We start from the raw sequence: 25,841 nt of genomic DNA on the forward strand, positions 1-25,841 counted from the left end.
TTAATGACAATAATATGCATAACAATAACAACAATAAAACAATATTTTAGTTCTCAGTGTTTATTAGTATTTTAGTGGAAGAGCAGAATGTAAAAATCCAAATATGAGGTAAACTCCCAGCAGAGCCCCAAGTCCAATGGGTTTATCCTCTGGCTTGTTGATGTTAATGTGTTGATGTTCTCTGTATCCATAGCCAGAATGATTTGGCAGTGATGGTGATCGAACAGGTTTCCTGTTCTATTCATCAGAGGTGTAGGGAGGGTGAAGTCTGTGAATCCCAAAAATTGTCATTATAGAGATGATTAACAAAATATCCACATGACAGTATTCATACCTTGGTTTTTGTGGTGAATGAAACAGTAATGTAGAAAAACCATGGGGTTCACAAAAGCTTCAGCTTTTTGAAAGTATTTTTGTGGTAGTGGAAGAAGTTTAAAATGTTTTAAGTAAAGCGGTGAAATATAGTCAAAGTTCAATATATTAAAATATCTGGTCTGATTACTTGGATAGACTATATCAACCTTATTATTTTGCACTGTGGGGCAGTTAGATCACATATTTAATAATTGTTATGCAGGTGAGTGAGGACCCAAAAGCGACTTAACAGAAACTGAGTTTATTAAAGTCCAAACAGAGATAACATAATCCTCAATCCTTTACAGGAAATGTCCAAACGGGGAAAACATAAATCCTCTAGTTGTTGAGGGGAATTGCAGGATAAGCGGCAACAGACTGCAGGTCCCTTCGGGTAGGCGCGGCCGTAGCGGACAGAGACACCTGCTCACACGCAGCATCTGATGATAAGGCAAAACACGACAGGACGGAACAAGGACACAGCAAACAAGAATCCGACAAGGACAGAGGCAGAAACCGAGAGAGAAATAGAGACCTAATCAGAGGGCAAAATAGGGGACAGGTGTGAGAGAGTAAACGAGGTCGTTAGGAGAATGAGGAACAGCTGGGAGCAGGAACGGAACGATAGAGAGAGAGAGGGATAGAGAGAGGGAAAGAAACCTAATAAGACCAGCAGGGGGAAACGAATAGAAGAGAAAGCACAGGGACAAGACATGACAATATATGACAATACATGACAATAACAAATAACTACACTAAGACTTCACTCATAAGGAATTAGAAAAGTTTTAGGCTATCATTTGGGGAGAGAAATATGAAATACAGTATGATGGTGCATCCAGTGAAAGAAGTTTAAACGTTTGTTGTGTTGAACAAATGTTATGGTAGTTGAAGTAGAAATACATAACTCGAGCGAAGTTGCGAAATATAGTCCAAGTTAAAGGTTGAGTAAGTTAGAATTTTGTCCGCAAATTTACTCATATTTCTATTATATATAAATCAAATCAAAGTTTATTTGTCACGTGCATCGAATACAACAGGTGTCGACCTTACAGTGAAATGCTTACTTACAGGCTCTAACCAACAGTGCAAAAAAAGTTATTAGGTGAGCAGTTTATGATTAGTGAATGCCATAATGGAGTTATTTTGTGGGGCAGTTAAATCACATATTTCAGCACAAATTACTACACTCAGACTACCACCACAGAATATGTCAACTGTAATAATAGAGTACAGGAGACAAGGAGGCATTGGTGAAGTTATACATAAATAAAACATGTTCATGAAGTCCTCTCTGGGCTGGAGAGGATAAGTGAGGATAAGTGGGAAGAGGGACCCACTGGCAAGAGAAGGGCAGCCCTACCCCCAGAGCACCTATGCCCCCAAGGGGACACACAGTCAATACATCTGTTTCATTATTTCAAATGCAAATAACATATATTTTTTTATCATGAACATGTGTTGACCATCAAAATGCAATTCTGCTTTCACAAAACGTTGCATTTTCCTCATGGTATTCCGCGACCAACGTTAATTTACAAACACACTCAACTGTAGTTTAGACATTTTCGGTTTTATTCGAGTTGTGTAGCCTATTCAGTTGAGTCAGTATGTTTTTTTACTCCACACAAATGTTTGAAATCAAAACAAGGTAGTCTCCAATCCTACTTCCATGTTCAAGTCAAGGAATTTTTGAATATTCCTTGGTTCTAGTGGGTGGCAAACACAGAATTGCACATCAGCACCACTAGCTGGATGGGAGTTTACTAATGTGCAATGCAGCCTACAGACTAGTACTAAAGGTAAACGATAACTACATGTAAGCAAACAGTGGTAGGTTAGTTTAGTGGGTTGGAGTGAGCTGTGTGGCATAATAAGTCTTATGTGCTCCCCTATTATTATCATTTGAAAGTTCGGAAAGGTTCCATGGTAGTTCGCATCACCTAATTTAGCTGTTACTAAAACAGCTGTACCTCTTGATTGGTAGTAGATCATTCTGCTCTGATTCCAGATTTAAATAGCAGAGAAGTAAACCAAAAGTAGTTGATGCGATTACTAAAACGTGTCATTTTTATATGTATGTATATATATATGATAGAGACAAGTACAGCCACACAACATCTAAAAGGACATACATCGACAAATGATCTATGCATCCAACCAAGACCACATGCATCTATAGAGATAAAACAGTTATGTGCCATTAGCTAGGTTTCCATACAATTGGCAACAGATTTTCAGGCAAATAGTCTAAAATCTTTATAAAAACAAATGTGCATTTTCCCACCAGAGATGTGTTTCCATCCAATTGACTTGTTGGGGATAAAGGGCTGTGCATGATGACATACTGCACATAATAATAACTTTTGAGGTTAAATTCCCATGTACCGAATAAAAAAGACAAGCTAAATGAGTTTCAAATCGCTTTTTCAAATCTACTGATGATTTTGTCACAAATTGTTTTTGCGTTACATAGCGAAGTAGAACTTGTGAAGTTAGCATGCCAATAGAATAAACTCAACAACTTTTTTTGCTGCTCCCACATGATATAGTAATGATAAAAGTGTACACCACTGAAAGTAGAGACTGGGTAGAGACTCGTAGGGTGTTTAACATCATTTTGGTGGGTGCTATGCTGGCCGTAAGGTTCCAAGGCCACAATAAAACTAAATTATGAATGAGAATGTCATGGTACTTTTAGTGCCATATTGGAGAATAGTTTGCCTCACTATGGCTCTGCCCCTACCTACATACAGTATACTCAGTGTAATATTTATGTTGCTGCTAATGGGTTTAGGGATGGTTTCCCGGGCAGAGATTGAGCCTCGTTCTCGACTTAAAAGTTAGAACAATGGAGATAATTCATTGAAAGGGCTTTTTAGTCTAAGGACAAGGCTTAATCTCTGTCAGGGAAATCTGCCCTTAGTGTACTCAGTTGCATCGGACCGAGGCTCTGCATCTGTCCTCGTGCTCCTAGACCTTAGTGCTGCTTTTGATACCATTGATCACCACATTCTTTTGGAGAGATTGGAAACCCAAATTGGTCTACATGGACAAGTTCTTGCCTGGTTTAGATCTTATTTGTCAGAAAGATATCAGTTTGTCTCTGTGAATGGTTTGTCCTCTGACAAATCAACTGTAAATTTCGGTGTTCCTCAAGGTTCCGTTTTAGGACCACTATTGTTTTCACTATATATTTTACCTCTTGGGGATGTTATTCGAAAACATGTTAACTTTCACTGCTATGCGGATGACACACAGCTGTACATTTCAATGAAACATGGTGAAGCCCCAAAATTACCCTTGCTAGAAACATGTGTTTCAGACATAAGGAAGTGGATGGCTGCAAACTTTCTACTTTTAAACTCAGACAAAACACAGATGCTTGTTCTAGGTCCCAAGAAACAAAGAGATCTTCTGTTGAATCTGACAATTAATCTTGATGGTTGTACAGTCGTCTCAAATAAAACTGTGAAGAACCTCTGCGTTACTCTGGACCTCGGCGTTACATATCAAGACCATTTCAAGGACAGCTTTTTTCCATCTACGTAACATTGCAAAAATCAGAAACTTTCTGTCCAAAAATGATGCAGAAAAATTAATCCATGCTTTTGTCACTTCTAGGTTAGACTACTGCAATGCTCTGCTTTCCGGCTACCCGGATAAAGCACTAAATAAACTTCAGTTGGTGCTAAATTCGGCTGCTAGAATCCTGACTAGAACCCAAAAAATTATCATATTACTCCAGTGCTAGCCTCTCTACACTGGCTTCCTGTCAAAGCAAGGGCTGATTTCAAGGTTTTACTGCTAACCTACAAAGCATTACATGGGCTTGCTCCTACCTATCTCTCTGATTTGGTCCTGCCGTACATACCTACACGTACGCTACGGTCGCAAGACGCAGGCCTCCTAATTGTCCCTAGAATGTCTAAGCAAACAGCTGGAGGCGGGGCTTTCTCCTATAGAGCTCAATTTTTATGGAACGGTCTGCCTACCCATGTCAGAGACGCAAACACGGTCTCAACCTTTAAGTCCTTACTGAAGACTCATCTCTTCAGTGGGTCATATGATTGAGTGTAGTCTGGCCCAGGAGTGGGAAGGTGAACGGAAAGGCTCTGGAGCAACGAACCGCCCTTGCTGTCTCTGCCTGGCCGGTTCCCCTCTTTCCACTGGGATTCTCTGCCTCTAACTCTATTACAGGGGCTGAGTTATTGGCTTATTGGGGCTCTCTCATGCCATCCCTGGAAGGGGTGCGTCACCTGAGTGGGTTGATTCACTGACACCCCCCTTGGGTTGTGCCATGGCGGAGATCTTTGTGGGCTATACTCAGCCTTGTCTCAGGATGGTAAGTTGGTGGTTGAAGATATCCCTCTAGTGGTGTGGGGGCTGTGCTTTGGCAAAGTGGGTGGGGTTATATCCTTCCTGTTTGGCCCTGTCCGGGGGTGTCCTCGGATGGGGCCACAGTGTCTCCTGACCCCTCCTGTCTCAGCCTCCAGTATTTATGCTGCAGTAGTTTATGTGTCGGGAGGCTAGGGTCAGTTTGTTATATCTGGAGTACTTCTCCTGTCCTATTCGGTGTCCTGTGTGAATCTAAGTGTGCGTTCTCTAATTCTCTCCTTCTCTCTTTCTTTCTCTCTCTCGTAGGATCTGAGCCCTAGGACCATGCCCCAGGACTACCTGACATGATGACTCCTTGCTGTCCCCAGCCCACCTGGCCGTGCTGCTGCTCCAGTTTCAACTGTTCTGCCTTATTATTAATTTGACCATGCTGGTCATTTATGAACATTTGAACATCTTGGCTATGTTCTGTTATAATCTCCACCCGGCACAGCCAGAAGAGGACTGGCCACCCCACATAGCCTGGTTCCTCTCTAGGTTTCTTCCTAGGTTTTGGCCTTTCTAGGGAGTTTTTCCTAGCCACCGTGCTTCTACACCTGCATTGCTTGCTGTTTGGGGTTTTAGGCTGGGTTTCTGTACAGCACTTTGAGATATCAGCTGATGTACAAAGGGCTATATAAATAAATTTGATTTGATACTGTAGATTGATGTGAGGAAAAAGGATTTAATCAATTTTAGAATAAAGCTGTAATGTAACAAAATGTGGAAAAGTCAAGGGGTCTGAAAACTTTACGGATGCAGGCGCATCCTGTTTCCATTGATCATCCTTGAGATGTTTCTAGAACTTGATTGGAGTCCACCTGTAGTAAATTCAGTTGATTGGACATGATTTGGAAAAGCACACACCTGCCTATATAAGGTCCCACAGTTGACAGTAAATGTCAGACCAAAAACCAAGACATGAGGTCGAAGGAATTGTCCATAGAGCTCAGAGACAGGATTTTGTTGAGGCACAGATCTGGGGAAGGGTATCAAAAAATGTCTTCAGCATTGAAGGTCCACAAGTACACAGTGGCCTCCATCATTCTTAAATGGAAGAAGTTTGGAACCACCAAGACTCTTCCTAGAGCTGTCTGCCAGGCCAAACTGATTAATCGGGAGAGAAGGGCCTTGGTCAGGGAGGTGACCAAGAACCCAATGGTCACTCTGACAGAGCTCCAGAGTTCCTCTGTAGAGATGGGAGAAGCTTCCAGAAGGACAACCATCTCTGCAGCAATACACCAATCAGGCCTTTATGGTAGAGTGGCCAGACGGAAGTTACTCCTCAGTAAAAGGCACATTATAGCCCGCTTGGAGTTTGCCAAAAGGCACCCAAAGGACTCTCTGACCATGAGAAACAAGATTCTACTAAAGGACACCAATAAGAAGAAGAGACTTGCTTGAACCAAGAAACAGGAGCAATGGACATTAGACCGGTTCAAATCTGTCCTTTGGTCAGATTTTTGGTTCCAACCCCTGTGTCTTTGTGAGATGTAGAGTAGGTGAACGGTTGATCTCTGCCTGTGTTGTTCTAACCATGAAGCACAGAAGAGGAGGTGTGATGGTGTGGGGGTGCTTTTCTGGTGACACGGTCTGTGATTTACTTAGAATTCTAGGCACACTTAACCAGCATAGCTACCACAGCATTCTGCAGTGATATACTATCCCTTCTAGTTTGTGTTTAGTGGGACTATCATTTGTTTTTCAACAGGACAATGACCCAAAACACACCTCCAGGCTGTGTAAAGGCTATTTGACCAAGACAGAGAGTATTAGAGTGCTGCATCAGATGACCTGGCCTCCACAATCACCCGACCTCAACCCAATTGAGATGGTTTGGGATGAGTTGGACTGCAGAGTGAAGGAAAAGCAGCCATCAAGTGCTCAGCATATGTGGAAACTCCTTCTAGACGGTTGGAAAAGCATTCAAGCTGGTTGAGAGAATGCCAAGTGTGCAAAGCTGTTATCAAGGCAAAGGGTGGCTACTTTGAAGAATCTAAAATTGATTCCATACGTGTTATTTCATAGTTTTGATGTATTCACTATTATTCTACAATGTAGAAAATAGGTAAAATAAAGACAAACCTTTGAATGAGTAGGTGTGTCCAAACTTTTGACTAGTACTGTATGTGGGATAATAGCGGACGAAATTGCCACTCCTATTTACCACATCTTCAATTTAAGCCTACTAGAAAGTGTGCCCTCAGGCCTGGAGGGAAGCTTAAGTAATTCCGCTACCCAAGAATAGTAAAGCCCCCTTTACGGGCTCAAATAGCCGACCAATCAGCCTGTCACCAACCCTTAGTAAAATTGTGTTTGACCAGATACAATGTTATTTTACAGTAAACAAACTGACAACAGCTGTTCAGCATGCTTATAGGGAAGGACACTCAACAAGCACAGCACTTACACAAATGACTGATGATTGGCTGAGAGAAAGTGATGATAAAATGATTGTGGGGGCTGTCTTGTTAGACTTCAGTGCAGCTTTTGACATTATTGATCATAGTCTGCTGCTGGAAAAACTAATGTGTTACGGCTTTACACCCCCTGATATAATGTGGATAAAGAGTTACTTGTCTAACAGAACTCAGAGGGTGTTCTTTATTGGAAGCCTCTCAAACACAATTCAGGTAACACCAGGAATTCCCCAGGGTAGTTGTTTAGGCCCCTAACCTTTTTCAATCTTTACTAACGACATGCCACTGACTTTGAGTAAGGCCAGTGTGTCTATGTATGCAGATGACTCCACACTATACATGGCAGCTACTACAGCGACTGAAATGACTGCAACACTTAACAAAGAGCTGCAGTTAGTTTCGGAATGGGTATCAAGGAATAAGTTAGTCCTAAGTAAAAGCATTGTATTTGGGACAAATCATTCACTAAACCCTAAACCTAAACCACATCTCGTAATGAATAATGTGGAAATTGAGCGAGTTAAGGTGACTAAACTGCTTGGAGTTACCCTGGATTGTAAACGTTCATGGTCAAAACATATTGATACAACAGTAGTTAAGATGGGGAGAAGTATGTCCATAATAAAGCGCTATTCTGCTATCAACAGGGCAGGTCCTACAGGCCCTAGTTTTGTCACACCTGGACTAATGTTCAGTGGTGTGGTCAGGTGCCACAAAGAGGGACTGGCTCAAAGTGGAAGAGAGATTGACATCATCATTACTTGTTTTCGTAAGAGGTGTTGACAAGCTGAAGGTCCAAAGCTGTCTGTTTAAATACTAACACACAACTCAGACACCCATGCATACCCCACAGTACATGCCATCAGAGGTCTCTTCACAGTCCCCAAGTCCAGAACAGACTATGGGAGGCATGACTACATGGAACTCTATTCCACATCAGGTAACTGATGCACGCTGTAGAATCAGATTTAAAAAGCAGGTAAAAATACACCTTATGGAACAGCAGGGACTGTGAAGTAACACAAACATGCATACACACACATGGATTGTGTGTTGTAGATATGTGGTAGTTTAGTATGGGCCTGAGGGCACACACTTAGTGTGTTATGAATTCCGCAATGAATGTATTGTAATGTATTTGTATAACTGCCTTAATTCTTCCAGACCCCAGGAAGAGTAGCTGTTGCCTTTGCAGCAGCTAATGAGTATCCATCGTAAATACAAATACAATGTGATATTTCAGGGTTTTATTTTTAATACATTTGCAAAAATGTCTAAAAACCAGATTTTGCTTCGCCAGTATTGGGTATTGTGTGTAGATTGATGAGGGGGAAAAAACGATTTAATCAATTTTAGATTAAGGATGTAATGTAACACATTTTGTAAAAAGTCAAGAGGTCTGAATGCTTTCCGAATGCACTGTAGCCAAAATGCTGTGATAATGTATTAGGCGTACTTACTACACAAATGTCATTCCTACAGATATAAACGTTAACGAAACTAACCAAATGTGTAGACATAGCCTTATCCGCTAGTTAGCCTATTTTTTTTATTACAGCAACAAACATATTGTTTCACTCGTCGACGTAGGCTATTTTTATCATGTTGAACGTGAAAGCAAATGCAACTGTCTTGCATAAAAACGATCTAAGAACGAACTAACTCAAGTAACACCCATAACAGACCACCCACATACTGAGAAGGGGGACCCGCCAGCAAGGACAGAGAAGACTGAGTTCAGTCAGTGGAGGGCTAGTGGAGGACGCCATTGAAACCGAGAACTGACAGACTTGAAATTTGTAGCGAAAGGATAACTATGAAATGGGGAAAATTCAACAACTATTTCTACGTTGAATTAAAGTTGTAGTGCCAATGAACACAACTTTCGTTGCCAGTTCGTGGGAGATGACGGTCCTCAACGCTGTTCTAGAGGTGAGAAGAGAATAGTAGTGGAGGTGGGGAGTCTACCAGGACAATGGAGAAAGTTTTAGCTAGCGGGTTAATAGAAGCTAGCTAGAAACAGGGTCAAAGGGGGACGACGATATTCAAAATCTTTAAATAGCAGAAATTATGTAAGTAGCTAGCTAGACCTTTATAGGTTATTGAAGCGTATGTATGTTGTCATTTGTAACAGTGAGTGAACGGTGTCTGTGTCAATCATGCGAAACTCGTGTTTTTTTGTCTACGTTGACCCCTCCCCCAGTGCTGTCTGTATAAATAATTATTTTACAAACTCCAAAAACAACTGAACGACCCTTTCTTGACAGCAAATGTTGTTAAAGTAGTGCATCTGGAAAGTTGTGTGTAATATTTGAAGGGGTGACCTGAACTGTTTGTCAGAGTTTTATTGACAGTAAATAACTAGGCTGCAGCTTTCTAATTCATAAACGCTAATTATCTTTACTGCCTATTGCCAATAGTATCAAAGATTTTTATGACTAACCCAAGATGGACCGTAGTCTGTCATTTCCAATGGGAAGAAATGAGTCAATGGGCAGAACAAGCGAGATCCTATTGGTGCGTTCTAGCATGTGTTTCCGTAGGGAACGCCTACTCTGAAGTGTAGTAACTGCAGTAACTCGATTCACCCTTGCATTCCTAAAATATATATATATTTTTTTATTTGGCAAAGGTAGGCGACTCTGTTCGTAACATATTCTATTTTTTGGGACCAGACAACTTTATTGATTCTCAAACGTTTCATTGATGAGCAGAATGTCGGCTGAAATCTCTCGCCCCATTTTTTTCCCCCCACTGCCAGCCACTGGGCTTCCTCTCATCACCATATATGGTTGTGAGTGGAATCGCCAACCGGATGTTTCAGATTTCGCCATACTTCAGCTTTATACATTGGGTGAAACATCTGGCTTATTGTTCGATCTGTGATAGTATCTTCGGGCCATGCGAGTTTTGTTAATTAATAGCCTCCGCGCTCGGTACGGGTTTGGAAACATAAGGATATCAGCGATGAATAATTTTCAAAACAGAAGGTTAAATTAACTACACACATTTTATAGGGTTTAGGGTACCCACATGGCCATGTTTCAGCGTTTGTTTACGGAAGACAGCATCAACTGCCTGTGTTCATTGCCCATCTGTCTCTGAACACCTGTGTGTAAATGGAAGACGGACGCCACAAACGTGTTGTCACTGAAAACACAGTCGACTTCAACAGTGTTAACCGGTTAATTGTATAATTTGCATTTGTGGAATTATTTTGATGTGGTATCGAAGTAGATGGCTTTATGTTTCTAGAACTGTACCGCAATTGACAATCGATTCATGTTTAGATTGAGTATTTTGCTGCCAGGGCCAATTCGCCTCTAAATAGAACATGTAAGGTCCTTGGACTATAAGGAGTAACGTTAGTCTCCTTTAGTCCATTATTAGGCTGTAGCTTACTCTGTAAATTGTAAGCCTAGCTAATGAAACACATACAAAGGTAACTTAATTTAAGAATTCAGAGTAAAAGCACAATACAGTTAGCTATACATTTAACTACATCGACTCCTGTTGGCACTCCCTGTATATAGCCATACAATTTGATTTGATAACTAGGTATTCTTTTTAGGTCACAGAATGAAGGAAAACAGTTTAATCCATTCCACAGGGTGTGGAAGTTTATTCTGCATTCCAGCTGCGCAAGTCTGGATCTCTGGTCTGGACCAGTGGTCTGGACTCAAAGGATCAAATCCTTATCTTGTTGTCTTTGCTGTCTGGCTGTGTTGCCATGCCATATTATCCCATTAATGTAAGAAACCACAGCCCGATAGCATCACTGGGGGCGAGCTCCCAGCCATCCCAAAATTGCCAGACTGTTGAATAGCTAACAACTACTGCCTCCCTCACCCACCCACAGACCATCAGCACTGACTCAATGTTCATCCACAGGTATTTACCCACGCAGACACACACCTACACTGACACTTAGTATGCCAAACATTAGGAACACCTTCCTAACATTGAGTGTGTCCCCCAGAACTCTACAAGGTGTCGAAAGCGTTCCACAGGGATGCTGGCCATGATGACTTCAATGCTTCTCAAAGTTGTCAAGTTGGCTGCATGTTCTTTGAGTGGTATAACATTCTTGATTCACACGGGAAACTGTTGAGTGTGAATAACCCAGCAGCATTGCAGTTCTTGACACAAACCGGTTCAAAGGCACTTGGATCTTTCGTCTTGCCCATTCACCAACTGAATCACACAATCATGTCTCAAGGCTTAAAAATCCTTCTTTAAACCTGTCTCCTCCCCTTCATCTACACTGATTGAAGTGGATGTAACAGGTGACATCAATAAGGGATCATAGCTTTCACCTGGTCAGTCTGTCATGGAAAGAGCAGGTATCTTTGTTTCGTAAACTCAGTGTACACACACAACACCATGCACACATCCACTTATGCTGCTGCTATATTGATTATTATTATTATCATTCATATTTATCTGGCTACCAGTCACTTTTTACCCCTGTTTACATATATATAACTACCTCAATCACTCCATTACCCCTGTTTACATGTACATAACTACCTCAATCACTCCATTACCCCTGTTTACATGTACATAACTACCTCAATCACTCCATTACCCCTGTTTACATGTACATAACTACCTCAATCACTCCATACTCCATTACCCCTGCACATTCTAATAATAGTACTGGCACTGACCTGTATATAACTGCATTCTCACAATTCTTTTTCATGTATTATTACTGCTCTGTTGGGATGAGCTCGCAAGTAAGCATTTTATTGCCTGGCTGCCCAGACTCCTTTCTCTGGCCAAATGCTACGCCACAGACATTAGTTTCTTCTCTGCAATGAGTCTGGATCTGAATACCTGCACGACCCTTCACCGAACGTAAACACATTCCGGTCCGTCTGATTGGTCCAGAATCCGATGGGTTGGGCCAGAGACAGAACACGCGTGGGTAAAGTGGTGGTTTGAAAATGTTTTATTGGCTTTGATACTCTGATTGGTTAGAGACAATCCAATCGCTGATGACTTACAATTGTACAATGTCCCTCGTCTTAACAACAAATTACTTCAAGGATGGCAGTCTCAGACTGAAGTATGTAGCGAACGACAGAGCAGTGGAAGAATTTAGTGTGAGTCGTCAGGCTAAGCATTTCACTGTTTTACACCTGCTGTAAGCTTTGCATGTGACAATAAAACGTTGAAACCTGAATAAATCAAACTAGACTACAGTATTTTGTGCTGCTGCGTCAGGCACATTCGTGTAATTAGATTTACAAATGACCTAACATGTATAAATGTAAGTCCAGTCAGTCTCTCTGTTTTCAGTTTAGTGAACTAATCTGGCTTCTCTTCTTCCCCATACATATACAATGTGCATAGTTTATGCACTAGCTAAACAATGACAGCAAGGGGGAGAGTGTGTTTGTGTGTGTCCTAACCTAACCATTAGAGGATAAAATGCAAAACTACATTTGAACCCTTGAGGCTTCAACCCCGACTAACCTCAACTCCAAGCCTGTGGTTGTGTGCAGTTCAGTCTAACTCTATCCTCTCCCCTCCTTCTAGTCCCCTGGTATGCCCTGTCTCCTCCGGCAGCCCAGCACCTCACCATGAATGCTAGCGGGAATGTCTCCACTGCGGGAAACGCCACAGCTGCGTGGGACGCTGGTGGGGGCCCGGTGGTGCTGGAGTCAGTGTTCATTGTCACCATCGCCCTCCTGGCCTGCCTGGGCAACTTCCTCATCGTGGCCACTCTGTACCGCAGGCCCTACCTCCTCACACCCAGCAACAAGTTTGTGTTCAGCCTGACCCTGTCCAACCTGCTGCTGTCAGTGCTGGTGTTGCCCTTTGTGGCGGTGAGCTCAGCACGGAGGGAGTGGGTGTTTGGTGTGGTGTGGTGCAACTTTACCGCCCTGATCTACCTGCTCATCAGCTCGGCCAGTATGCTCACCCTGGGGGCCATCGCCATTGACAGGTCAGTGATAGTACCCCTACACTGGGATGGCTGCTTGCAAGGTACAATATGTTTGTTGGGGATGTTGTGCTGGAGGTGTTCACTGGTCCAAAAAGTTGGACCCGTTCCGAAATGGACCTGTGGTTTTCCCACCCGGATCCGATATTTTTAAATATAGAGACCTGTTCTGAATATACCTGATCAGATCCAGAACTGACCCAATCCAAGCCAAGTGAGGGAAGCAGCAGATAAAGCACGAGAGGAGGGAGAGGTCCTGCTCTAGCAGGCGGGGGAGGGGCCATACTGTCAGCGAGTGAGACAGGAAGGAGGGAGAGATGGCAACCATCCAACAAGCTGACTCGCACTATAGTAGACTAATAGTTGCCAAATCTACACTGAACAAAAATATAAGCGCAACATGCAAAGTGTTGGTCCTGAGCTAAAATAAAAGATCCCTGAAATTTTCCATATACACAAAAAGCGTATTTCTTTCAAATGTAGTGCACAAATGTATTTAGATTCCTGTTGGAGAGCATTTCTCCTTTACCAAAATAATCCATCCACCTGACAGGTGTGGCATATCAAGAAGCTGATTAAACACCATGACCATTACACATTGTGCTGGGGACAATAAAAGGCCACTCGAACACAGATGTCTCGAGTTTTGAGGGAGCGTGCAATTGGCATGCTGACTGCTGGAATGTCCACCAGAGCTGTTGCCAGATAATTGAATGTTCATTTCTCTACCATAAACCACCTCCAATGTCATTTTAGAGAATTTGGCAGTACTTCCAACCGGCCTCACAACCGTAGACCACGTGTGTGGCGTTGTATGGGCGAGCAGTTTGCTGATGTCAACGTTGTGAACAGAGTGCCCCATGGTGGCGGTGGGGTTATGGTATGGGCAGGCATAAGCTACGGACAATGAACACAATTCCATTTTATCGATTCCAATTAGAATGCACAGAGATACAGTAATGAGATCCTGCGGCCCATCGTCGTGCCATCACCTCATGTTTCAATCTGATAACGCATGGCCCAATGTCGGAAGGATCTGTACACAATACACGGAAGCTGAAAATGTCCATGGCCTGCATACTCGACAGACATGTCACTCATTGGGCAAGTTTGGGATTCTCTGGATCGAAGTGTACGACAGCGTGTTCCAGTGCCCGCCAATATCCAGTAACTTCGCACAGCCATTGAAGAGGAGTGGGACAACATTCCACAGGCCACAATCAACAGCCTGATCAACTCTCTGCGAGAGATGTCGTGCTGCATGAGGTAAATGGTGATCACACCAGATTCTTATCCATGCCCCTACCTTTTTTTGTAAGTTATCTGTGACCAACAGATTTGTATCTGTATTCCTAGTCAGGAAATTGTTGCATGTTGCTTTTATATTTTTGTTCAGTATAGGTTATTTAACATCGAATATGTAGAACCGGTCTTGACTGCATCAAACCAGGAGGAGCTAGTTAATATTAGCTTGCAAGGCTAGTTGAGGCTGCAGTCATGCGCTTTCTCATTGTAACAACGACTCCATTCAGAAAATGATGTAGAGGCCTACCTGTTGGCTCTTGGTTGTTGTAGCCCATCCTTCTCCTTTAACGTTTAATTCTATTTGAATTCCATCTTCCATTAAGCATCTCCTAACTTTTGCCAGACACGGAGGCTCTGTGACCGTAGCCTAAAAATCCCTGTCACTTCCTGGCTGGTTGGTTGTTATGCTGCTCATCCCCGGAACATACTTTCTTGGTGGAATTTCCTTGCACGTTAAAATGTATGTAGGATTCCCGAACTGCAATGTTTTTTTTCTCTCCATTGCCTCACGATCTATCATATTGTGCGCAATCATTTTTGGATATTTTTTTACACTGATGGAATGTATGGATTTGGTAATGACATTATCATTGTGCCCTCAGGTACTATGCTGTACTGTACCCCATGATCTACCCCATGAAGATCACAGGCAACCGGGCGGTGGTGGCAATCGCCTATGTGTGGCTGCACTCCCTGGTGGGCTGCCTGCCACCCCTCTTCGGCTGGTCCTCCTTCGAGTTCGACCGCTTCAAGTGGACATGCGTGGCGGCCTGGCACCGCACCCCTGCCTACACCGCCTTCTGGGTCACCTGGTGCAGCCTGCCGCCACTGCTCGCCATGTTGGCCTGCTACGGCGTAATCTTCCGCGTGGCACGCCTCAAGGCCCGCAAGGTGCATTGTGGGACGACGGTGGTCGCGTCTTCAGAAGAAACGTCATCGGGTGCTCAGAGGAACGACCAGCGTAAAAACTCATCTACGTCCACCTCATCCAATGGAAGCCGGTGGAGTTTAGTGTATGCTGGGAGCCAGTGCAAGGCTTTCGTCACCATTATGGTGGTGATCGGGACCTTCCTGGTGACCTGGGGCCCCTACGTGGGGGTGGTGTGTACAGAGGCCCTGTGGGGTCAGGGCAGCGTGTCCCAGGGCCTGGAGACCCTGGTGGCTTGGCTGTCCTTCTGCAGCGCCGTCTGCCACCCGCTCATCTACGGCCTGTGGAACAAGACTGTGCGCAAGGAACTGCTGGGCATGTGCTTCGGGGATCGCTACTACCGCGTGGAGTCATTTGCCACACGCCACCGCACGTCACGCCTCTTCAGCATCTCCAACCGCATCACAGGTGAGCAGGGGGAGGGTGCTGGTAGTGTTAGGTTGAGGCTGAGGATGGATGAGATTTGAACTGGCTTTGTGTGCTGAAAACCAGCACAACCTTACTGGTGCAACATAAAATCTTGTTCTGTTGTGTTCTTTGTTGTGCTGAATGGCTGACCCTGCTATTGTGTTAATAGTTAAGTTGACTGTGTTACATTGTGTTGTGGTGTGTTGTATGTAGGGCTGTGACCGTCATTACGTATGGGCATTCCCATTCAAGTCAATGATGGCATAATGGGTGGACTGGCTGCTATTGCGAGTGTACCGATAAGAGTAAAGCAGGAAGTATACCCATCAATTTGTGCTGTGATTTGTTGATTCAATCAGACATAATTTGAATTCACATTCTACATTACCATGGAAATTATTGCGTCACAATACCAGGCAGCCATTGCGAGGGTAAACTCCCAGTCAAATGGCCAGGGCTAGAGTTTCCAAGCCGTTCTATTCATTATATTTCTATGTGTGCTGCTGCAGGGAAGGGACATTGCCTAGGCAACATAAAACTCCTTGCTTATTTCAGTAAGGAGAAAATAAAGTTGAATCACGTTGGTAAGAGTCCATGTTACCGCAGAAAGAGACACTAACGCATGAATGAGCAGCTGTCCTGTCTTCAGTCAACCAATTGTGGAACAAACACCTATGACGGTTATTTTATTTTCATCACTGTCTTCATCCATAACCGTTGGTTATACGATTATACATAATTGTGCCAGCCCTAATTGTATGGCGTTGTATATTTGACCCTGCTGTTGTGTTTCTTCCTGCAGACCTGGGCATGTCCCCTCACCTGACGGCCATGTTGGTGGGAGGAGGGCAGCTCCTGGCCCCCGGCAGCAGCACTGGAGACACCGGCTTCAGTTTCACTCAGGACTCATGTGAGTGGCGCACACAGAAAGCTGGCAAAGACACGACACTGTTTCCATAAGACGATTCAAACAAGACCTTTAAGTCCTAGTCGAAATGCAGTGTCTGAATGTACTGAACAGTACAGATATAGCTGGGGCATATTCATTGTGGAAACTGTTTACCGTTTAAGAACAAAACAGGGTCCCTCCCTTTTTCATTTCCTTCCGTTGAATAAATGTTTTGCAACATAATGAATACGCCCCTGGTCTTCCAGTACCTTTTAAAACTGCTCCCTTAGGGCTTTATTGCTGATAAATATTGTTTAGCCTAGTTCTCTGTTGTATCATCATCATCCCTCAGCTGTGTTCTGATCAGCCCAGATTCCTGGTTTGTGGCTCATGTCTTGGCAGAGGGTAGATGGTAGTGTGTGTACTGTATTATCATGTGTAATCATCTGTCATGTGTGTGTGATACTCCTCATTGGTGCAGCATCAACAGGCATCATCACAGGCATTCACACACTTTTTTTCACATTTACTTTTTTTGTCATTTAGCAGAGGCTCTTATTATTTTCATACTTTTTTTTGTCATACTGGTCCCCCGTGGGAATCGAACCCACAACCCTGGCATTTCAAGCGCCTTTCTCTATCAACTGAGTTACCTGATTTAATACTATTTTGAGTCTTTCGGATTCGTTTAGAGAAGACACACATTGTAAGTACAATAGGATTAATTTTCTTTAGTGTCTGTCTGCTATGCATCTTGTGGTTCCTTAAACTCTACTGAAATACTGCACTACAAATACACTACAAAATACTGAAGGTCATGAATCCCCCCCCTTTCCCCATACAGGTACAGACGTGATGCTGCTTGACAACTTCTCCACAGATGGCTCCTCCCACATTGGAAGCGTGGCCGTAAAGAGGCGGAGCTCGGTCACCTTTGAAGACGAGCAACAGCAGAATTCCAAAGGTACCTGTCCGTTCTCACTCGAGAATGAAACGTTTGGGGGGCTGTTGCAGTTCGAAGAATATTATGCTTATTTCCCTCACGGCAGTCAAGCAATTGTATTCCGTCAAGAGTCAAAGTAGTCCGGTGGCGGTCGCATCTAGACCTCGATTCAAAGCTATCAATAAATAATTTTATATGTATGCCAAGCAATCGCAACTGTACATTGTTTGAAGCACACTTTTTACTAAGTCTCTAAGGGTGTTTTCACATATAGTCCTCTTTTAAACAAACCGATCTCAGTCTTCTTTAAAGTGAACTCTGGGTTAAAAAAAATATAAAAGAACTCCGTTCTCTTTGCCTTTGAATGAGGACTCAACTTTTTGTTCCAGTGCACTTCAACTGTTTTGTGGGCCGAGTCCTCTTTACATTCACATTGCTATGTTTTTCCAAGATGCACTCTAAGTTTTTACAAAGAGCAGGACAAGCCATTCAATCAGAATGTGTTATGTACCTACTTACATTTTGGAAGCTAATAGATTGCATTTAGTCAAAGTATGAGCCATAATAATTGTAATTATAAGATACTATTAAACATAAAAATGTGATTGGTAACAGAACAAATAGCAATAGAATGACTTTTGAATAAATAATGCTGTAATTGAAAATTGTACACCCAAGGTAGGCTACTGCCCTTTTTATGATTCTCAGCGAATATGTTGTCTTCTCACCCTATTCAAAACCCACAATCCATAAACAATTTATGAAACTCTCTTAGCCTATAGATCACATATTGCAAATAAATTATCTAAACTAAAAACTCAATGTGAGGGGTTATGGCAGGGGAAACGGTGTTGCAGTAGTATAGTGTGGTGTGGGAATAATGACAAGGGAACCTGGGGAGCTTTGCGTTCGCATTGTCCTAAAAAAAGGGACCGCCTGAGACCACCTCTCTAGATGTTGTCAGTTCGATTCGCTTTGTGGGCTCTTTTGAGGGGTCTGAGTTCCTTTGGAGTGTTCACACTGCACAAAAAATTAAGCGTACCTCAGCTCTAATAAGGCCCCTATGGTGAACGAAAGGCTAGTAGAATCATGATTCTTTCAAGTTTTTAGGTCGCCGGTAGGGGGTCCTGTGTGCTTTGGTCATTACTGAATTCATTTTTTATTTATTTTATTCTTTATTTAACCAGGTAGGCCAGTTGAGAACAAGTTCTCATTTACAATTGTGACCTGGCTAAGACAGAGCAAAGCAGTGCGACACAAACAACAGAGTTACACATGGGTTACACATGGGATAAACAAATGTACAGTCAATAACACAATAGAAAAATCTATAAGCAAAAAATAAATAACAATATGGGGATGAGGTAGTTGTGTGGGCTATTTACAGATGGGCTATGTACAGGTGCAATGATCTGTCAGCTGCTCTGACAGCTGATGCTTAAAGTTAGTGAGGGAGACATTAGTCTCCAGCTTCAGTGAATTTTGCAATTTATTCCAGTCATTGTCAGCAGAGAACTGTAAGGAAAGGCGGCCAAAGGAGGAGTTGGCTTTGGGGGTGACCAGTGAAATATACCTGCTGGAGCATGTGCTACGGGTGTATGCTGTTATGGTGATCAGTGAGCTAAAATAAGGCGGGGCTTTACCTAGCAAAGACTTATAGATGACCTGGAGCCAGTGGGTTTGGCGACGAATATGAAGCCAGGGCCAGCCAACGAGAGCATACAGGTCGCAGTGGTGAGTAGTATATGGGGCTTTGGTGATTAAACGGATGGCACTGCGATGGACTATATCCAATTTTCTAAGTAGAGTGTTGAGGGCTATTTTGAAAATGACATCGCCAAAGTCAAGGATCGGTAGGATAGTCAGTTTTACGAGGGTATGTTTGGCAGCATGAGTGAAGGATGCTTTGTTGCAAAATAGGAAGCCGATTCTAGATTTAATTTTGGATTGGAGATGCTTAATGTGAGTCTGGAAGGAGAGTTTACAGTCTAACCAGACACCTAAGTATTTGTAGTTGTCCACATATTCTAACTCAGAACCATCCAGAGTAGTGTTGCTAGGACGGGCGGGTGCGGGCAGCGATCGGTTGAAGAGCATGCATTTAGTTTGCTTGCATTTAAGAGCAGTTGGAGGCTACGGAAGGAGTGTTGTATGGCATTGAAGCTTGTCTGGAGGTTAGTTAACACAGTGTCCAAATAAGGGCCAGAAGTATACAGAATGGTGTCGTCTGCGTAGAGGTGGATCAGAGACTCACCAGCAGCAAGAGCGACATCATTGATGTACAGAGAAAAGAGTTGGCCCGAGAATTGAACCCTGTTGCACCTCCATAGAGACTGTTAGAAGTCTAGACAACAGGCCCTCCGATTTGACACACTGAACTCTATCTGAGAAGTAGTTGGTGAACCAGGCGAGGCAGTCATTTGAGGAACCAAGGCTGTTGAGTCTGCAGATAAGAATGCGGTGATTGACAGCCTTGGCCAATACTGCACAGTATTGTCTTTTATCGATGGCGGTTATGATATCGTTTAGGACCCTGAGTTTGGCTGAGGTGCACCCACGACCAGCTCGGAAACCAGATTGCATAGCGGAAAAGGTACGGTAGGATTCGAAATAGTCGGTGATCTGTTTGTTAATTTGGCTTTCAAAGACCTTAGAAAGGCAGGGTAGGATAGATTTGGGTCTAGAGTGTTTCCCCCTTTGAAGGGATGACCGCAGCAGCCTTCCAATCTTTAGGGATCTCAGATGATACAAAAGAGAGGTTGAACAGGCTAGTAATAGAGGTTGGAACAATTGCAGCGGATAATTTTGGAAAGAGAGGGTCCAGATTGTTTAGCCCAGCTGATTTGTAGGGGTCCATATTTTGCAGCTCTTTTAGAACATCAGCTATCTGGATTTGGGTGAAGGAGAAATGGGGAGGCTTGGGCAAGTTGCTGTGGGGGTGCTGAGCTGTTGACTGGGGTAGGGGTAGCCAGGTGTAAAGCATGGCCAGCTGTAGAAAAATGCTTATTGAAATTCTTGATTATTGTAGATTTATCGGTGGTGACAGTGTTTTCTAGGCTCAGTGCAGTGGGCAGCTGGGAGGAGGTGCTCTTATTCTCCATGGACTTTACTGTGTCCCAGAACCTTTTGGAGTTTGTGCTGCAGGATACAAATTTCTGTTAGGAAAGCAAAGACTAGCTTTTTCAAACTGCCTGTGTATTTAGGTTCCTGTCTTCCCTGAAAAGTGTCATATCGCGGGGGCTATTCGATGCTAATGTAGTACACCACAGGATGTTTTTGTGCTGGTCTGGAGTGAACTAAGGGCTATATCTGTTATTAGTTTTTTTTTAATTGAAAGGGGCGTGCTTATTTAAGATGGCGAGGAAAGCACTTTTAAAGAACAACTAGGCATCCTCAACTGACGGAATGAGGTCAATATCCTTCCAGGATACCCGGGCCAGGTCGATTAGAAAGGCCTGCTCGCTGAAATGTTTTAGGGAGCGTTTGACAGTGATGAGGGGTGGTTGTTTGACCGCGGACCCATTACGGACGCAGGCAGTGAAGCAGTGATTGCTGAGATCCTGGTTGAAGACAGCAGAGGTGTATTTAGAGGGCAGGTTGGTCACGATGATATCTATGAGGGTGCCTGTGTTTACAGATTTAGGGATGTACCTGGTAGGTTCCATGATAATTTGTGTGATATTGAGGGCATCTATCTTAGATTGTAGGATGGCCGGGGTGTTAAACATATCCCAGTTTAGGTTACCTAACAGTACTCTGAAGATAAATGGGGGGCAATTAGTTCACATATGGTGTCCAGGGCGCAGCTGGGGACTGAGGGTGGTCTATAGCAAGCCGCACCAGTGAGAGACTTATTTCTGGAAAGGTGGATTTTTAAAAGTAGAAGCTCGAACTGTTTGGGCACAGAACTGGATAGCATGACAGAACTCTGCAGGCTATCTCTGCAGTAGATTGCAACTTTGGCCCCCTTTGGAAGTTCTATCTTGGAGGAAAATGTTGTAGTTGGGGATGGAATTTTCAGAATTTTTGGTGACCTTCCTAAGCCAGGATTCAGACTCGGCTAGGACGTCATTGTTGGTGGAGTGTGCTAAAGCAGTGAATAAAACGAACTTAGGGATGAGGCTTCTGATGTTAACATTCATGAAACCAAGACTTTTACGGTTACAGAATTAATTAAATGAAAAATTATGAAAATTAATTCATGAAATGAGTCAAAAGATTTGGGAGTTGAAAAGATTTGAGCCAGTAAAAAGACAACTTCCCGTCACTAGTACATTCGTTCCACTTAGGCATTTGAGCAATCAGACTTCTGTGTAAATGTGTTCAATATTTATTTGAGCAATTTCGCATCAGGTCTTCATCACCATTCATTGTAATAGTGCTGCAAGGATGATGACCCGATAACTCAATTTCTGTTCCCTTTCCTCTCAGCTGCAGAGAGCACCACCATCCCTTCTACTGTCCAGGTCCAAGTAGAGATACACAAATCTCTGGACACCTTCGCCTCCTGCCTGGCCAGGGCCATCGAAAGCGACGCTAAGCTCACCCTCTTTGGCGAGGACACACCACTATCTGGGGTGTTGTTTGCGGCTGCGGCGAGGGGGGCACAGAGGCCCCGTTACCTTGACGGTCAGAGACTGAGGCTGGAGAGCATCGATGAAGGGATCGTCAAAGACGACAGAGAAGACCAAGAGAGGGAGAATGCATAGAACAAATATCCCTTTTCTTCTTTTAGGTACCTAAGAGTTTATGGTACATTGGGCATTGCATACTATATAATCTTTGAACTCAGTACGCACAGTGTATATATTTAAAATAGACATTTATAACAATGCAAGGCTTCTGCCAGTTACAGTACATGCCTCTGTATCTATTCTCATGTGAATAGATACTTCACATTTACAAGTGGGCCCAATGACCAATTTTCATACGTTGAAATCTTAAATAGCAATACAAACAAAGGACATTTTTGGACCAAATGCGTGCCATATATTGAGTGCCTTGCTAGTTGTACTATATATACACCTCTGTTAAATAGGAAGCCTTAACTACTGTATCTTGACGGTTCAATGTTTATTTTCATTGGAAAGATTTAGTTTATGATAATTGGGGGGGGGGGGTGTGTTCAGCCGGGAACAACGTTGTGGAACGTTCATATAGAAATGTTTTATGTAGAATGAACATGCAGCAGCATACCACCCTGCATACCACTGCTGGCTTGCTTCTGAAGCTAAGCAGGGTTGGTCCTGGTCAGTCCCTGGATGGGAGACCAGATGCTGCTGGAAGCGGTGTTGGAGGGCCAGTAAGAGGCACTCTTTCCTCTGGTCTAAAAAATATCCCAATGCCCCAGGGCAGTGATTGGGGACACTGCCCTGTGTAGGGTGCCGTCTTTCGGATGGGACGTTAAACGGGTGTCCTGACTCTCGGAGGTCATTAAAGATCCCATGGCACTTATCGTAAGAGTAGGGGTGTTAACCCCGGTGTCCTGGCTAAATTCCCAATCTGACCCTCAAACGGTCACCTAATAATCCCCATTTTACAATTGGCTCATTCATCCCCCTTCTTTCCCCTGTAACCATTCCCCAGGTCGTTGCTGTAAATGAGAACGTGTTCTTAGTCAACTTACCTGGTAAAATAACGGATATAAAACATGCCTCAATGACATGTCAAGTAAGGGATCATGTCAGTTCTATTCATGACATTTCTATCTGCAACCTTTCACAACATTTGCCAACTGAACGTGGCCAGGTATTCCCGGGAAGAGAACTTCCTTGTTCTCAGTAGCTGTAATGCTTTTGGAGCATAGGACCAACTTCCTGTATACTTCAACATTTCACAGTACGGCATGTGAAAACATGCCCTATAAGATAATGTACATTTGAATGCACTTGAATAATGCAGTACCCAGAGTATGAATCCGTCCCCTTCTGATTTGTATGTTGTTTTGGAAAGCCGTGACTTATCAAGTACACTATAAATATTCAAAAGTATGTGGACACCCCTTCAAATGAGTGGATTCATCTATTTCAGCCAAACCCGTTGCTGACAGGTGTATAAAATCGAGTACACAACCGTGCAATCTCCATAGAAAAAAACATTGGCAGTTGAATGGCCTTACTGAAGAGCTCAGTGACTTTCAACGTGGCTCCGTCATAGGATGCCAGGAGACGCTGCCTGCCCCAATGTGTAGTGCCAACTGTAAAGTTTGGTGGAGGAGGAATAATGGTCTTGGGCTGTTTTTCATGGTTTGGATTAGGCCCCTTAGTTCCAGTGAAGGGAAATCATAACGCTACAGCATACAATGACATTCTAGACGATTCTGTGCTTCCAACTTTGTGGCAACAGTTTGGGGAAGGCCCTTGCCTGTTTCAGCATGACAATGCCCCCGTGCACAAAGCGAGGTCCACACAGAAATGGTTTGTCAAGATCGGTGTGGAAGAACTTGACTAGTCTGCAGAGCCCTGTATTGGAATGCTGTCTGTGAGCCAGGCCTAATCGCCCAACATCAGTGCCCGACCTCACTAATGCTCTTGTGGCTGATTGGAAGCAAGTCCCAGCAGCAATTTTCCAATGTTTAGTGGAAAGCCTTCCCAGATCATGGGAGGCTGTTGTAGCAACAAAGGGGGGACCAACTCTATTTTAATCGCCATGATTTTGGAATGAGATTTTTGACGAGCAAGTGTTCACATACTTTTGATCTGTGGTGTATTACTCTACAATGGTCCTAGTGTGGGTGAGCTGTAGGCTTTGCAGGACTGTGGTATTTTATCAGACTGACAAAGTCAAGCACATAATAGAACACCATGAAGCCACTTACAGTATTACTGTATTTTTCAAAAATGTTACTCTGTTGGTTAGGATTTCTGGTCATGTGGGCTCTCTATGTCCCTGTAGCGAGGGACACCTAGCCTGATCCCAGATCTGTAAGTGCTGCTTCAGTCAACGCCTCTGACTGTGCTTTCAAGCACATACTGATCTGAAGCCAGGCTAAGGTTACCATCCCTTGTTTAAACACTATAGTTATCACATATCTAACATGTTATACATTCTGGATCACTTCACTAGAGCACCATTTCTCACCCTGAGAGAATCACTGTCGATCCTATTAGCAATTTAGGGTGTTTACCTCAGAACTGAGTGTTCCACTCAGCGGCCAGTTTATTAGGTGCACTCGTCTAGTACTGGGTCGGGACCCACCTTTTGCTTCCAGAACAGCCTGAATTCTTTGGGGTATAGAAACATTGCTCAATTGGTATCAAGGGATCTAATGTTGGCCAGGAAAGATATCCCCACACCATTACACCACCACCAACAGCCTGTACCGTTGACACCGGGCAGGATGGAACCATGCACTCATGCTGCTGACACCAAATCCTGACTCTGCCATCGGCATGACTCAACAGGAACCGGGATTCGTCGGACCAGGCAACGTTTTTCCATTCAATTGACCAGTGTTGATCGCGTTCCCACAGGAGCTGCCTCTTTTTGTTTTTAGCTGAATGGAGTGGAACCCGGTGTGGTCATATTCTTCAATATCCGTGACAAGAACCAACGAGTTGTGCGTTCCAAGATGCTGTTCTGCACACCGCTGTTGTACTGCGCCGTCATTTGCCTGTTTGTGGCCTGCCTGTTAGCTTGCATGATTCTTGCCATTCGACCTCCTCATCGAGCTGTTTTATCCCACAGGACTGCTGCTGACTGATTTTTTGTTGTTGTTGGGTCGCACCATTCTAGGTAGACCCTAGAGACTGTCCTGTGTGAAAAACCCAGGTCGGCCATTTCTGAGATTCTGGAACCGGCGCGCATGTCACCGACGATCGTACCACGCTTAGGTCACTTGTTTTGCCCATTTGAACGTTCAATCAAACAGTAACTGAATTTTTCTTTCTTTTCTGTCTGCTTTATATAGCAAGCCACGGACACGTGACTCACTGTCAGAAGAAAACCATTTATGAAAAGGGTGTTGTACCTAATAAACTGGCCCTCGTGTATATCTGTATTTATCTGTGTGTCACTGTCCCAGTATGGTACTGCATTGTTAGAGCAATACTCCAGAATGTAAGGTATTATACACTTTTGATTTCCACTAAGGGCTGGATTCATTCCGTATTGCATTAGATTTGCATTTATAGTGTGATTTAAATTTAAAGGCAGTGTTCCCGCATTCACAGAGATTGCATACACGGTAAATGATTTGGACTGAATCCAGCCCTAAGCTATTTTGTACTGTTGTATTAAAGTTTTTTATACATAGCAGAAGCGTTCTG

The 25,841-nt window shown here is 43.5% G+C and overlaps 1 protein-coding gene across 1 annotated transcript; it reads left to right on the plus strand.

Annotated features, from left to right (window-relative positions):
* Positions 1-8,585: 8,585 nt before the first annotated feature.
* gpr161a (G protein-coupled receptor 161a) lies at positions 8,586-22,672 on the plus strand. The gene is made up of 6 exons (XM_046336561.1): positions 8,586-9,083; positions 12,696-13,104; positions 15,009-15,742; positions 16,545-16,652; positions 17,476-17,595; positions 22,006-22,672. Exons 2-6 carry the CDS (start codon positions 12,740-12,742, stop codon positions 22,281-22,283), a joined length of 1,605 nt encoding a protein of 534 aa, XP_046192517.1. The 5' UTR covers positions 8,586-9,083; positions 12,696-12,739; the 3' UTR covers positions 22,284-22,672.
* The last annotated feature ends 3,169 nt before the right edge of the window (positions 22,673-25,841 follow it).

This window comes from Oncorhynchus gorbuscha, linkage group LG01 (assembly GCF_021184085.1).
Source record: "Oncorhynchus gorbuscha isolate QuinsamMale2020 ecotype Even-year linkage group LG01, OgorEven_v1.0, whole genome shotgun sequence".
Classification (NCBI taxonomy): Eukaryota; Metazoa; Chordata; class Actinopteri; order Salmoniformes; family Salmonidae; genus Oncorhynchus; species Oncorhynchus gorbuscha.